Here is a 13,471-nt window from a genome sequence, read left to right as displayed (position 1 = left end):
ACCCGATGTAAGAAGACACACTCTCAAAAAATTAAAAACTCAATCTAAGGTAGCAAAATCACAACAATTCCTATTTTTAGGTAACTGTACACTAATGAGAACAAACTTCTGATCATTATATTTTGTTTTCAATAGTTGCTCTAGGACCTTCTTTTCACACTGTGTATCACTGCAAGTCAACCTTTTTTAGTGAAATAGTAAACTTGCGTCATGGCTGGCTGTCTCCAGCTCTGACCTTGTAGCTTTGTGTTCTTCCTGAAGTAATTCCAGCATTGATAAAGCTGCTATTGTGATGTTTCCACAATGTTTGCCTAAAAGGTTCAAAACCCTTGTATTGGGTATATTGGGTTCAATTTTGTGAAACAGATTTTCCACTAAGCTTTTGTGCATTCTGCGCTGATTCTGTCCTCCTTTCTACAACAAACTTAATGTCCTCTAGGAATAGGCAGATATAGCCAATATGCTAAGCTCATGAGTTTAGGTTGCAGGTCATTTCCCAGTGGGATCAGCCGGCTCCTGCAGAGGGCTTGTGATAAGAGTGGATATTGGAAGCTATGTAAACCTTGTTAAGCTGCCCTTCCCCTGTGTGCAGGGGGGTAATCCTAAACACCTGGGCTAGTTAACTGGGATTTGGTGGGATTAGGGGGTCCATGAGGCAAACCTGATCATGCTTCTGGTTAAATCCATTTCCATTCCTATCTTTTCACATTCTCTCCTTTTTATAATTCAAACTCAATCCAGCAGTTACACAACTGTTTTATCTTTGCCCATATCTGTTCTTCCTGGCTATGGGAACCAGTCAAGTCTAAATATGATTGGTTAGTCTGGGCTTGAACATCCTGCTTCGATTCATACCGTATATTACATTTTATAGGGTGAAATGTGTTTTTTTTTTTAGCCGAGTGAAGGCTGCTTGTTATGTATGTAATTTTTCAAGGTTTCACTGGTTTGGTTTTTAGCCAGTTGGCAGCCTGTTGGTCTGTCAGTTGGTCCACCACCTATTTCCAGACTCAACTATGAGATAAATTATAATTTTTTGTGGTTTTGTACAGACATTCATGGTCCACAGAGGATGAATCCCATTGATTTTGGTGATCCCTTTACTTTTCTTCTGCCATCATCATAACATTTTTGGTTTTATACAAACATTTCAACAACTCCAGGTTGGATTGCCATGGAATTTGGTACAGATATCCAGGGCCGGTCTTGGCTATGGGCAATGTGGGCGACCGCCCAGGGCGCAATCTCTGTGAGGGGCGCACGAGCGGCCGAAAAAGACAAACCTCGCCAATTTTCTATACCGCTCATAAAGTTAGCGGAGCGTGCGCCCCCGTTGTTGGGTGGGGGTGGGGAGGTCGCCCAGAGCGCATATGTGGCCAGGACCGGCGCTGCAGATATCAATGATGCCCAGAGGTTGAATGCTAATGACTTTGGTGTGTTTCTTGAGTTTTCCTCTCATCCCACAGCTACAGTTTTGAACTAATGACACAGTATAGTCTTAGCATGCTGATGTTAGCCCAAGTATAAACTCACTATGACATTACCCATTGGTTTGTGGACAACCATTCTGTAGCCTTGAGTTTGCCATTATGTACTTCACCATTGCGTTTTTTTATAACCAGAAATGACCATATTATATGAGAGCATGGAACATGTGGGTGACATGCTGTGAGCTGGGCCGCACATGGTTTTGACTTGTTTTCAAGCAGAAAAAATGGTGGCATTCCTGGTCATAAATTCTTTGTATTGAGACTAAACTGTACACTAAAATGTTTCTGAAAACACTGAGACCATAAACTCATTAGGAAGCTTGTTTACTGAGGTAATACATCAAGTGACATGTAGGCTCATTTCCCCATAAGACACAATGCGATTTGACTTTGTTTTACTTGCAATGGATAGCTGGTGCTGCCCCCTGCTGGCCATTGAAATGAATGCAGATTTAAGACACTTCGCATTGGCTTCAGTTCGAACTCTGAAAGCTCTGTCCACTAATTATGTTAATAACTGTGCCTGACTCTTTTATTCAAGATTTAATTTGGATTTTGATCATTTAAATATTTTTTTCCCTTCCATTTGTTATCCAGTCTCTTCTTAGATGTTTATTTTTCCGCATCTTTTTTTTTCAAACTTTTAATGAGCCTATTTTCAGAGATAAACGTCCTATTGATCAGTTAAAAATCACTGCAACACAATCAATAAGTGGGTATTTATTAAAATCTCAAAGGAAAGGCTTGTCTTTATAATTTTATAACAAATGCACCACTTTAACTGAGTTTAATCTCACAATTATATTAAAAAAAAACTTACTCTGAGTGCACAATCAATCAAGCATATTAAGCCTGACTTTTTATAAATCTATGTTTTGTGTTGACACCATCACCATCATCAAGAACGTTTCAGCTTCATCAACTAACCATCCCCCCTCCCTCTCTCCTCCTTTTTCTAGATGTGGACGAGTGTGCAGAGGCACTTGACAACTGCAGCATCGATGCCATCTGCCAGAACACCCTGAAGTCATACAAATGTATCTGCAAGTCAGGCTATAAAGGAGACGGCAAACATTGTGAAGGTAAAAGTCTTACTGGAATAATGTGCTCATTTTGACCTGTGGTTGGAGGCACAAACTTGTACTCCCATCTGTGGGAGCCCAGGGAGGATTTTTACAGTACATTGAAGTATAAGCTACATTTCTCATGTTTATTTGTCTTATCTCTGTGAAAGTAAGCCCCTGGGCCAGTGACAGGCTTGATAAGAGCTTCTGTCTCACTCAACATAACTCATTAGTTTCTCCTGAAGAGGGAGGAGAAACAAGGGAGAGGGCGGCAGACTAGGGAAGGGGAAAGCCAGGTGCAGCGTGCTCCTTTGTGACAAGATGAAATGAAGCAGTAAATTTCCTACACATGTTAGAGGAGAGAATTAAGATAGCGGCTGAAACGGCAGTCAGAGGCCCTGCCAAGCAGTCAGGGATATTTCCACAGCCAGAGGCAGACCTCGTAGACAGTCTGTTTTTCTAGCCTTTCTCAATGTGCCCAAAGTCTCCGGATCATTATATCCCACAATTTTTATTAGTATTATTACAAAACCATATTTCACAATGTCAGTTTTTTCCTTACTTCTATTATTCTTTCATTTACTTGACTGAGTGTTTTTCATGGCCTTCTGCCTGTAGATCATACATTTTTTCTTTATTGAATCTATTGTAAAATACGCAATGTGCCAGGTTGGGTTTCCCTTGAACTGAAGGTTTGCTCATGGCTTCTCCGGGCTGATATAGTGGTAAAATAAAAAAAAAAACAACATTCATAAAACAAGTTTTAGCAACTGTAAGATTTCAGAAGATTGTTGTCTAAATGCCTTTGCACAGCACTGCACCTATCTGTGATAAAAGAGGGCAGCATAAAGGTAATAGCTTGATCCTCATTAACACTCTGCTTGTTTTTATCGCCTGTGGTTCAGATTAGATTTTAAGGTTTTAATAAAGGTGCGGTTGAATGCAAGTGAGTTGAGATTTTATGTGTCTTTATGAGTTGAAGCCTTTATCTTCAGGGGATGCTCCTGATTTGTCCTCTGCTATTCAGTCAGGTGCCCATATGAAGGAGTTTTTTGCTTGCTCTAAGTGTTCCTCCAGTAAATGATCTCTTTCCAAATGTGCTTTCAATTAAGCGATTGGCCTCATTTTGTGCAAAAATGTATTCCAAAGTTTATCTAAAGCTACTAAGGTTTCAGCAGCCTGGTTTAGTCAGGATGTTGTGAGTATCTTCCAAAGTTTTTTTTGTCTTTGTGTTTCCTTGGACTGTGTTTTCTCGTTGAGCTGCAGCGGTAGGATAGTAAAAAAAACAAAGGGGGGGAGATTAGTTTAAGGTATCTTCAAGTGGACAAATATGACAATGAAACCAGAAACACACAAAAGAGTTTTGAAGGTCATTTGAAATCTGTTTCGCTCTCATTTCATTTTAATTCACATGATTTCCAGTTGTATTTTATACTGGCTTTTCATTCATCTTTTTCTACTTTAGAAATAAATGATAATAAATAAATGATAATAAATGTTTTTTATATATTTGTATTTTTTTTTCTTCTTATATATTAGAATCTTATGTTCATCTGTTATCCTATCTGTTACATTTGAGCCTCAGAATTAAAGTCTGGATTTGATATTTTTTATATGCTTGTCTAAAAAGAAATCTACATCTTGTAGATATAAAAAGGACAAACCTTTTATTGACTTAGGAGGATGTGACAAGCATCGAAGCACCGAAAACAAATTAAAAGCTATTGGAGGAAAATCACTTTTGTGTTATCATGTGGTGGGTGTTTCAGGTTTAGAGAGGAGTTAGAGGAGTGATGGGTGCTTGTGTGCAGTGATCAGGGAATGACAGAGATGTGTGGGAAGAAGAGATGCAGGGAGCAGGAGAGTGTTTCTTTGTTTCAGTCCCATCACTCTGCTGTCAATTCCAATTAAGCCCTGAGTGAGACAGCCTCAAAGAGGAGCTGAACGACCAGGATCATCGGCCCTAAATGGGCCAGTAAGTGCTGAGTGCAAGTGCACTGTGTTCTCAATCCACCTTGTCTGGGTCTCCTCAGTACTCTCCCCTCAACCATCCTCATAACCATAGCAGACAACACCACTCAGGCTGTCATATCAATCTGCAGTCTCTCTTTATCTTTCTGCCTCCGCTCTCTCATTTACATGTCAGATTTCTGCAGTTTTAGCTACTAAGACTGATGGAGGATTAGAACGATTTAACGACGGTCGATATTTACCTTTTATTAAGTACTGTACCAGTCAGCTGTAACGTCAGGACTCATTTAATGGAGATTACTTTCTGAAGATACACAACTGGTGCGTTGAATAGTGCCAGTTTCTATAAGACATCTATTTTCTTTTTAATTTTAATTGTCAGCATGTGTTGGATGGATATTTACGTACTAATAGCTGCAAATGTTACAACTGACTTGATTCTCTGGAAGCTTTTAGTACCCCATACTGGACAAAAGGCTGCCAACAATAAATTCCAAAGGGAGAAAACAATGTCTTGGCGTACAAGTGGTGAATCTTAAGATATTACATGTGGCATAAAAGCTCAGTAGTAGTACTTTAAAAACAAAACAGTATCCGAAGAGCTCTGTCATATACCCCAGGTACATTAGTAGTGTTGTTTGTCCCCTGTTTACCTCATAAGAGCTCTTCTGAAAGTGAAGAACAAAACTGATCGCTTTAATTCTCTTTATTGCACCAAATGGGCTAATTGCACTTTTAAAGGTACATTTTTATAATCTGCATTAGCTTAGCATAAAGACTGTAAACAGCTATCCTGGCTCTGCCCCACCAGCTGTAAAGCTCACTACTTAACACATTATATCTTGATCCATACAGAAATGAATGAACATTTGGTGGGTTATCTGTGGACAACCAAAGAATTCACTGCTCTACGCATAACCCCCCCTTAGACAACAATGTTCGTTAGTCTTGGCGATCGCACCAAGATTGATGATATTAATTAACATTAAAAATGTGGATATTCTGGTCTACTACTCTTTAAAAAGTTATTTTATTGTAAATCTTTACATCATCTTGTCAAATTCAAGATAAGATGCCTCAAGAAAACACCTACTTTGAATGTGTTTTCAACAGATATTAACATGTACTTCAGCAGAAAACTCCTCCTTGCCTTTATTAGTTTGTTAATTTGTGTCTAATTATTTTCATTTGCTCAGTTTTTATTAAAATTATAGGAAAAACTTGATGTGTGATATAGTATATATCTTATCTAGTCTTTATTCTAACTGGATGTTATCTGTAGCTTTAAGGGACAGATATGAGGGTGGTATTGATTTTTGTCAACAAACTCTCGACAAGAAAAATGTCAAACTATCCTTTTAAAGTTGCTCCTACATCCTAATCCTTGACTGGACTTTTAGTGCTTCAAGTTTTAAAGGAGCTGCTCTCACATCCTGTGTTTATCTTCCCCCTGCAGACGTCGACGAGTGTGCAACTGATTACAACGGTGGCTGTGTCCACGAGTGCATCAACATCCCGGGAAATTACAGGTGCACATGCTATGATGGCTTCCGCTTGGCACATGATGGGCACAATTGTCTAGGTGAGTGTGTGATGTTTGGTGTGAGTGTGTGTCAGCACTCTACTCAGCATGTGTGTGTGTGTGTGTGATATATATATATATTTTTTTCATGACATTTTCCGTAGCTGACTTGATTATGCAGTTGTTATATAAGGGCCTTTTGTCAGGAGTACGTGTGCATTAAACTGCATGTGTCAGATTTCAAACTCAGCCTGACATAACCCATGCGGTTGCATAAATTGTTCTCTCTGCATGTCTAATGTCACATCATGGATGGTAATATATGTTTCATGGCTGAAGCGAGCTCTTATTAAACTGCTGCCTCAGATATTACCTATTCCCTTATTTCATATAGCAGGTAGTCTCCAAATGTGTTTTTGCAAAAGAAAAAAAGGAGACTTTTTTTAATAAGTCTGACGAAAACGAGTGAATTTATGAAGGGCTTGACCCTGAGCTGGGAGCTCTGAGTGATCTGCCGGCCGACCGTACTTTCCCATGGTTTAATATTTCACCAGTGTGCCATTCATATTAACCTCACAGAGAACGTATTACGCTTAAAAAGTTATGAAATGAAGAGGAAAAGATAACACTTTCAGCTGCTGAGAACTGCTAAACATAGACATTCCCCATTCTGCCTGTCTGTCTTGCTCCTTCTCCCCCATTCACCCATCCTACATTCCTTTGTTTTGTTTTGAAACCCCCAAGTCAGACCCTGCTGCTCCTCAGAAGTCATCTCTTGTCGTAGAAGGAAAGTAACCGACGACTTGCTACAGCCGATTTCACGTCGAGTGATGACAGAACACTTATCAGCACTTAACAATGACTCTACATTTCACATGCAGGCACACCCACTCATATCAATCCCACATTTACTTGATGAAGTGGCACACAGGAATGGAAAACATTCACATCTTTAGATCGATAATAAACCTGTTCTGACTTGACAATGCCCTTGTGTCTCAGATTCTCTCTTTCTCTCACTCACTTGCTGTATTTGACTATTTCTCTTCCTGCCTCCGTCTCTGTCTCTACCTCGCTCATGCGCTTGTATCTACAGTGTAAGGCAGGGCTATTTTCCAAGCCATTTAACAACAGCGTTTAGCTGTGTGTGGATCATTTGCTGTGCCGTGGATCAGCTCCTGCCTTGCGTGCAGGTGTGTAATTGCAATATATGGTTGTGTGGCTGCTGCTGTTGCATCAAACCGAGTTGCATCCATTGATCCCTTTGATATAATTCTTCATAGTGAAACACACACTATCAAACTTTAAAGTCTCAAACTCCTGCCATGTTTTTTTTTTCCTGCAAATGACCTGTATGCAAGAGGGCAGAGTACTCTTTTCTTGCTCCTGTGAAGATATCGATCCAATGAATGATTAAACGAGTTAATGTTTTTCTAATCTCAGCAAAGCAAACAGAGCATAACATGAAATGGTGTCTATGTAGCTGTCAAGCACAAATCCAATTCCTGCCTTGAGACCTTAAAGGACTTCTTTTTCTTGAGAATTTAACTAATTTTAATGCCTCCGCTCTGCTCTGCTTAGGAAATAATCCTCAGCATAAACACAGAAGAGGAAGAGGTATAACTGAGGTTTCATGTTAAGGCCCCAGCTTCCTCTTCCAGGTTTAAGCTCCTTTTTCGCCCCAGCAAAAGATTAGTCCCTTTGGCCCTGGAGAGGGGAGCCTAAGCAGCTGGTTCCCAGACGAGGTCAGACCCTCAGAGCCCTTATAGACCAGATGTGCCCGAGGCTGCAGAGGAAGAGACATTCACCTGATCCTCAAAAGTTCACACTGAGTTTAAAGTCTGAGATCTTTAAGGTGCTTCTCTTTGGATTTACCCCATGTTGTTTTCCCACAAAGCTCAGGTGATCTTATTTTATTTCCTGCGCTTTTCATGGTTACAGAGCAACGCAAGCCCCCACTGGTGTCCGTAACTTCCTGGTCCCAGCCATCGAAGGCTTTTCTTTATACAGTAGTCAACAGTATGTGTGCGACTGTCAGCTCGGGGACATGAGTAAGACCAGCGCACGAGCATGCCTGTCGATGTCTTCTTTGTTTGCTCGCTGCCACGGCTCCTTGTAATTGGATGTGTTGGCAGCATAATGACATTGGTTGGTGGCAGAAGGTGGCAGAGCGTGAAGCAGAACAGTGCCTGGTGTTCCTCACTGGGAATGCTCTGGTTTCTTAGGTCTGCCCTACACCCCACAAAGGTGCCAGGGAGTCAGCAAGGTTGAAGCATTGCAATATCACAGCACACTGCTCCTGTCTGTGCAGAGTGAGATGTTGCTTACTGTATAATTTACCTCACAGGGAGCTATTGTACCCTCTCAAAACTCACTGAAGAGAATAAGTGAAGCATATAAGAACTTGATTACATCTTTTATAGCTGTCATGACTATTATCTCACAGAGGTAGGGGAGGGATGGTATTTAATCACTACACCTCTTTTATAGTGAGGCTGTTTTTAGAGTCTTAGGAAAAACAGAGGAATCAATGTCAATTTAATCCAAAACACACATCCTCTTTAGAATGAAAACCAGATGCAGGAAGGCTATTAGTTTCCCACTGTAGCACCACCGTCCCCACATTTATGACCTATGTGTTTTGTTTGAGGTCCTACAGAAACCCAAATACCCTCTTATCATTGCTAGTTCGTTAAACTCTCTCAAGTAGCCTAATATCATAAGCATCTGCACAAATACAGCCTTTTTTTCTTTTTCTTTTTTACAACCACAAATCACAACATTTCACTTCTATCCGGAACTGAAAGACACAAATAAAGATATTTCTTACCCATAAAATGGAAATGCCACAATCGCATGCAGCCTGCAGTGTGACTCACTTTGGAAACAAAAGCAGGCTCGAAATAGACATTACAGACGTTCGATGGAGTGCCACCATTCAGTTAAAAAAAAATGTTTTCATTTTTTGTCATTGCTTCTATTTGTCAGGCTCTGCTTTGTTAGTCGTACATGTTGCTGTCTGTTGCCAGAGAACTGATTGGGGGTCTTGGGCTCCACACACAAGCAGCTTAACAGGCCGTGTTCCTTTGATTTCTATTGACCAACACTGATTTGATTTGTATTGATTCAGCTGAGCTCAATTCCCTGCGCAATCTATAGGGAAATGGATGCCCTTTTACTTTAACCTTCCCCAAAGACGTAACATGATCTATAACACAAAAGCAATGTCATTACAGCTTTGAAATAGGCTTTTGAAGAACAGCTTTGAAGCAATAACTAAGAAAAGGTCACATCAGTTAACACTATTTAGTGCTTTGTTAATGGTTGCAATTGTATAGTGGCATTGTTTGTTTTTTTGGCAGTCACATTGAGAATGTCCCTCAGAAAAAGCTTCATCTGTCATCTACCACATAGTCTCTGAGTGGTCGCCTGGCTGAGCCTGTATCCCTGCTCTTGTAATCCTTTGGGATCATGTTGCAAGGTTGGCTAATCAAACAGGAGGTTTCAGACTGATGTATTATTGACCAGATCCTGATGGGAAAAAGTAGTCATCAAAGAGCGTCACGCTGATTTGCTCCACAGCCTTTGCTGTGCTCTTAAATGCATTCCTTTTAAGTGCATTGGCCACTCTCCCAGAGCAGTGATGATAACCTCCACACCCTTCACTTTGCAGAAATGTTTGATTCGTGCCTGGAAGAAGTGTTTTTAACTAGCACCTTTGACTTGCTGAATATGTGGGATTGAGTCAGCGAAACGATGAGCTGGTTAACTCTCTCTCCCATCAAACTCAGAGGATTTAAGGATAAAACAGACGCCGCTGAGGCTTAGCACTAACCCTCCTCAGTTGGCCACTCCAGATGCAATACCCCCACTGTCTCCCCAGTTAGGAGTCACTTTGTTTTTGCTGTGACATGCACGGATCGGGTTCGGACAAGAGAGTCTTGGATGAGAGAGGAGCTGTTGGAGTGATGAGTTAAAGGATGGATTTGAGACTGGTGCATTAGCCCTCTCCTAAAGACTATATCAACTCTCTCTCTCTCTCTCTCTCTCTCTCTCTCTCTCTCTCTGACACTCTCTCTTCTCTCAGGATCGTTCAGTCCCATCCACCATGAAATGAACAATTCCAGCTGAGCCTGCTGGCAAGGCTTTAGGGGGAAACTCAAGCCTGAGATTGGGTTTAGGGATGTAAGCATGTAGCAGACTGGGAGCCGTCAGACGTCAGCGCAAGGCCTCTGTCCACCCAAACACTTATCCTGGGGTTTTGTTTTTAAAATACTTCCAGACTTGTTTTGGAAGAACAGAAAAATACCATTTAGCATGATCTTAGCTCATAGTTTTTCGCTTAGGAAAGAACTCAGCGAGAGTTTGGACGTAGAAATCTGTGCTTATTTACTAAAATAGTTACCTCAGAGACAGGTCCAAAGTTGGAAAAAGTCTGAGTTTAACCAAAGCTGTATTAATTTTGTTTATGTAATAGTATACAAATTAACCCTCGCTGCTGATTTAAGATTGAAATATAACAATAAACAGAGATTTTATTCATGTTTGCTTAGCAGATGTGAATCAGTTAGCTGTATTAGACACAGTGGGTCAGGCCGACAGGAAACACTGGAACTAATAAATTGTTCAAAGCAAAATACTGTAAGTGCAACGACTTCCAGTTTTTCAATAGTCACACACACTCCTATGATTTAAGGGAGTGTGTGTTCTGCAGATGAAAGATCTCGACTTCCTGCAACATATCAATTTATACAGCCTCAGCTGACGTGTGTCAGACTGAGGCTGAGTGTTTGCTAACACGAAGCTATTTTTCAGCGTCCACGCACTCAGTTATCCTCGCAGGGTCGGGTTCAAACCTGGTGCTTTGGTCACTGTTCGTTCAAGTGGGTGAAGAAATGCACTGTGTCATTGAACTCCAGAAGCAACAGAAAAAAAGAAAGAAAATCCTGTAATCCTGTTTAAAATAAGAAAGGATTTTTTTTAATTGGAGCTGACTGTGAATGTGCCACTCCTTCCTCGCTGGTGCCTGCTCATCTACCAGAGCAGCACGGTCGGCCCATGCAGTCCACCAGCTGTTTTGCTGCCTGTCACTGCACATGGCTCCGATTTGCTACCTTATTAAAGAGTGTGTGCCTCTTCAACTCCTGTAAATGAAATGTGCAAAGAGGCCAGTGTCCGTCCACTCACCTCCTTGTCTCTGGTCTGTCTAGACCACAGAGACAGTTCTGTCAGATCCAGACAGAAGCCAAGCAGCGGGATGGATGCATGGACAGCTTTGATGACAGATTTTCTCTCTCCCCCCTGTGAGAAAAAAACACAAACCCTAACTCTGGGTCAGCAATAAATGCCCCCAAAGTCGCTGAACCTTTTAAAAAAAAGCAGAGCAAAAGAGTTTTGCATTTCTCCAAAATAAGGGTTCGGGAGTTTCTGTAAGGCAACCACCGTGTTTACATGGCTCTAAAGCTCTGCGCAAGGCCAAATGTTATATATACAGTCAAGGCTATCTGAGAAACCAGCGGACATGGCCTCCGCAAACACAACCAATCTCTTAATCTCTCTCCGTTTGAACCTTCCTTTTCCCTTCGTCTCCTCGAGTGAAGCAGGGATAGAGCAGAGACATGTCTCATTTTTCAGAAGTGAGGCAGCCCTTTCAACTTGATTAAGACATTTTTTTTCCATCCTCTCAAGAGAATTTTTAAAAAATGTTTTAAGTCCAAATAACATGAGCACTTCTTCTGGCCATGCCAGAACCCCTTTCCGCTTGGAAATATTTGCTTTGGACGCCAGCCTTGCCCAGCACACAACACAGGCAATTATGGGAGCTATTTAAACAGGAGAGATCTACTGACAGGCGACGCCTCATTTGGAGGGATGAAGGAATCAGGAAATGAAACCTTTATTGATGCGCTGAGGGTATGGAAAGAGAATTCCCCAAGGCCCTCTGAGGCTGGTTGCATTTCTCATTGGCATTTTGTGCATACGTCGGAGGAGTGTTGTATTTGTGTGTAGAGAGAGAGAGAGAGAGAGAGAGAGAGAGAGAGAGAGAGAGAGAGGAGAGACGAGGAGAGAGAGAGAGAGTAGCGCGTACATTGTCACTAACAGCGCTCATATTTTGAAAACATGTAAGCTATGTCTTTCCGGTTCAAAGGACCACCAGTCCAATCAGCGACTATTTATGTTGCCCGAGGGTACCTACCCTTTCCGTTTTGAATTTGCTAATGTGTTACAGTTTTGTCCAGTTGCTAACACACTGAAATGACATGGATAGCACAAATATTTAAACTGACACACAGGGAGCAAAACCTCATCTCAAATTTAAACACATTTTCTGCTTTACACACATTTTGCAATTCGAAGTGGCTCTTTTTAAGTTACTGAAGGCGGTTCTCTGCATAAGACACAACAATCTGACATAAAGTCACATGTTTGCAATTTCAAAACACTGCCATTTAAAATATATGAGCTCATTGGCCACTGTATGTGCCACCTGGCCAAACAGGTAGCACATGGTGTTATGTAATTGTTAACACTTCAATCAGGAAGTAAGCAATAAAAGACCATAGGTGAGCATCTTTGGAAGACATTGCTGAGAGAGGAAGAGGAAGAGGGAGGTTTTGAATGAGAGGGGGAGGAAGAGTGAGAGGTAAGGGTAGAGCAGTGTTGTCAAATTATTTTGCTTTCCTCTTTATTTTTTTATTTTTCATTTTTTCTGCAATTGTATTTTTCAGCTTACTGTTTTGTGAGCATATTTTAGTTCACTCCAATGTAAATATATCTGCTGTGCATACGTTGCACTGACTTGTTTGGTGAAAAATGAATAAAACAAATATTTCAATAGCACGTGTGTGTATCTGCAAATATTTCTGTGCTTGTGAACAATCTGAAGAATTCTCTACCGTTTGAACTATGTTAGTACTATGGCAAAGCATACTAAAGATGAGAGTGCTTTTCATTATGCCCAACAGTGTGTAGTTGGTTAGACAAAAATCTAAGAATACGAATGAAGTGTGTGCCATCTGGTGCAAAAGTTTGATTTTGGTTGCAGTGCTTCATTTTGCGGGATATATGAGGTGTTTTGCAGTTTGGGTGTGTGGTTTGGTGAATTGTGTTAGTGTTTTGATAAAAACAGCCTAATTTGCAAAATTGTGTTTAAGAAATTGGAAAAAACTGTATTAGATTTGCTGTTGTGTTATTCGATTTGCTGTTGTGTTATTTGATTTACTATTGTGTTTTTGAATTTGCTGTTGTGTTATTTGATTTGCTGTTGTGTTATTCGATTTGTTGTTGTGTTATTTGATTTGCTATTGTGTTATACGATTTGCTGTTGTGGTATTTGATTTGCTATTGTGTTTTTGAATTTGCTGTTGTGTTTTTGAATTTGCTGTTGTGTTATTTGATTTGCTATTGTGTTTTTGAATTTGCTG

General features: G+C 40.7%; 1 protein-coding gene across 3 annotated transcripts in view; it reads left to right on the top strand.

Moving 5' to 3' along the window:
* Window positions 1-13,471, top strand: part of scube3 (signal peptide, CUB domain, EGF-like 3) — a 68,820-nt gene that overhangs the window by 15,276 nt on the left and 40,073 nt on the right. For all 3 annotated transcript variants that reach the window (XM_010745545.3, XM_019257973.2, XM_027277283.1), the window contains exons 2-3: window positions 2,450-2,572; window positions 5,982-6,107. In XM_010745545.3, coding sequence (XP_010743847.1) covers window positions 2,450-2,572; window positions 5,982-6,107 — 249 coding nt within the window. The remainder of the gene's footprint in view (window positions 1-2,449; window positions 2,573-5,981; window positions 6,108-13,471) is intronic.

This window comes from Larimichthys crocea, unplaced genomic scaffold (assembly GCF_000972845.2).
Source record: "Larimichthys crocea isolate SSNF unplaced genomic scaffold, L_crocea_2.0 scaffold97, whole genome shotgun sequence".
Classification (NCBI taxonomy): Eukaryota; Metazoa; Chordata; class Actinopteri; family Sciaenidae; genus Larimichthys; species Larimichthys crocea.
This window is presented reverse-complemented; position numbering and strand designations above follow the sequence as displayed.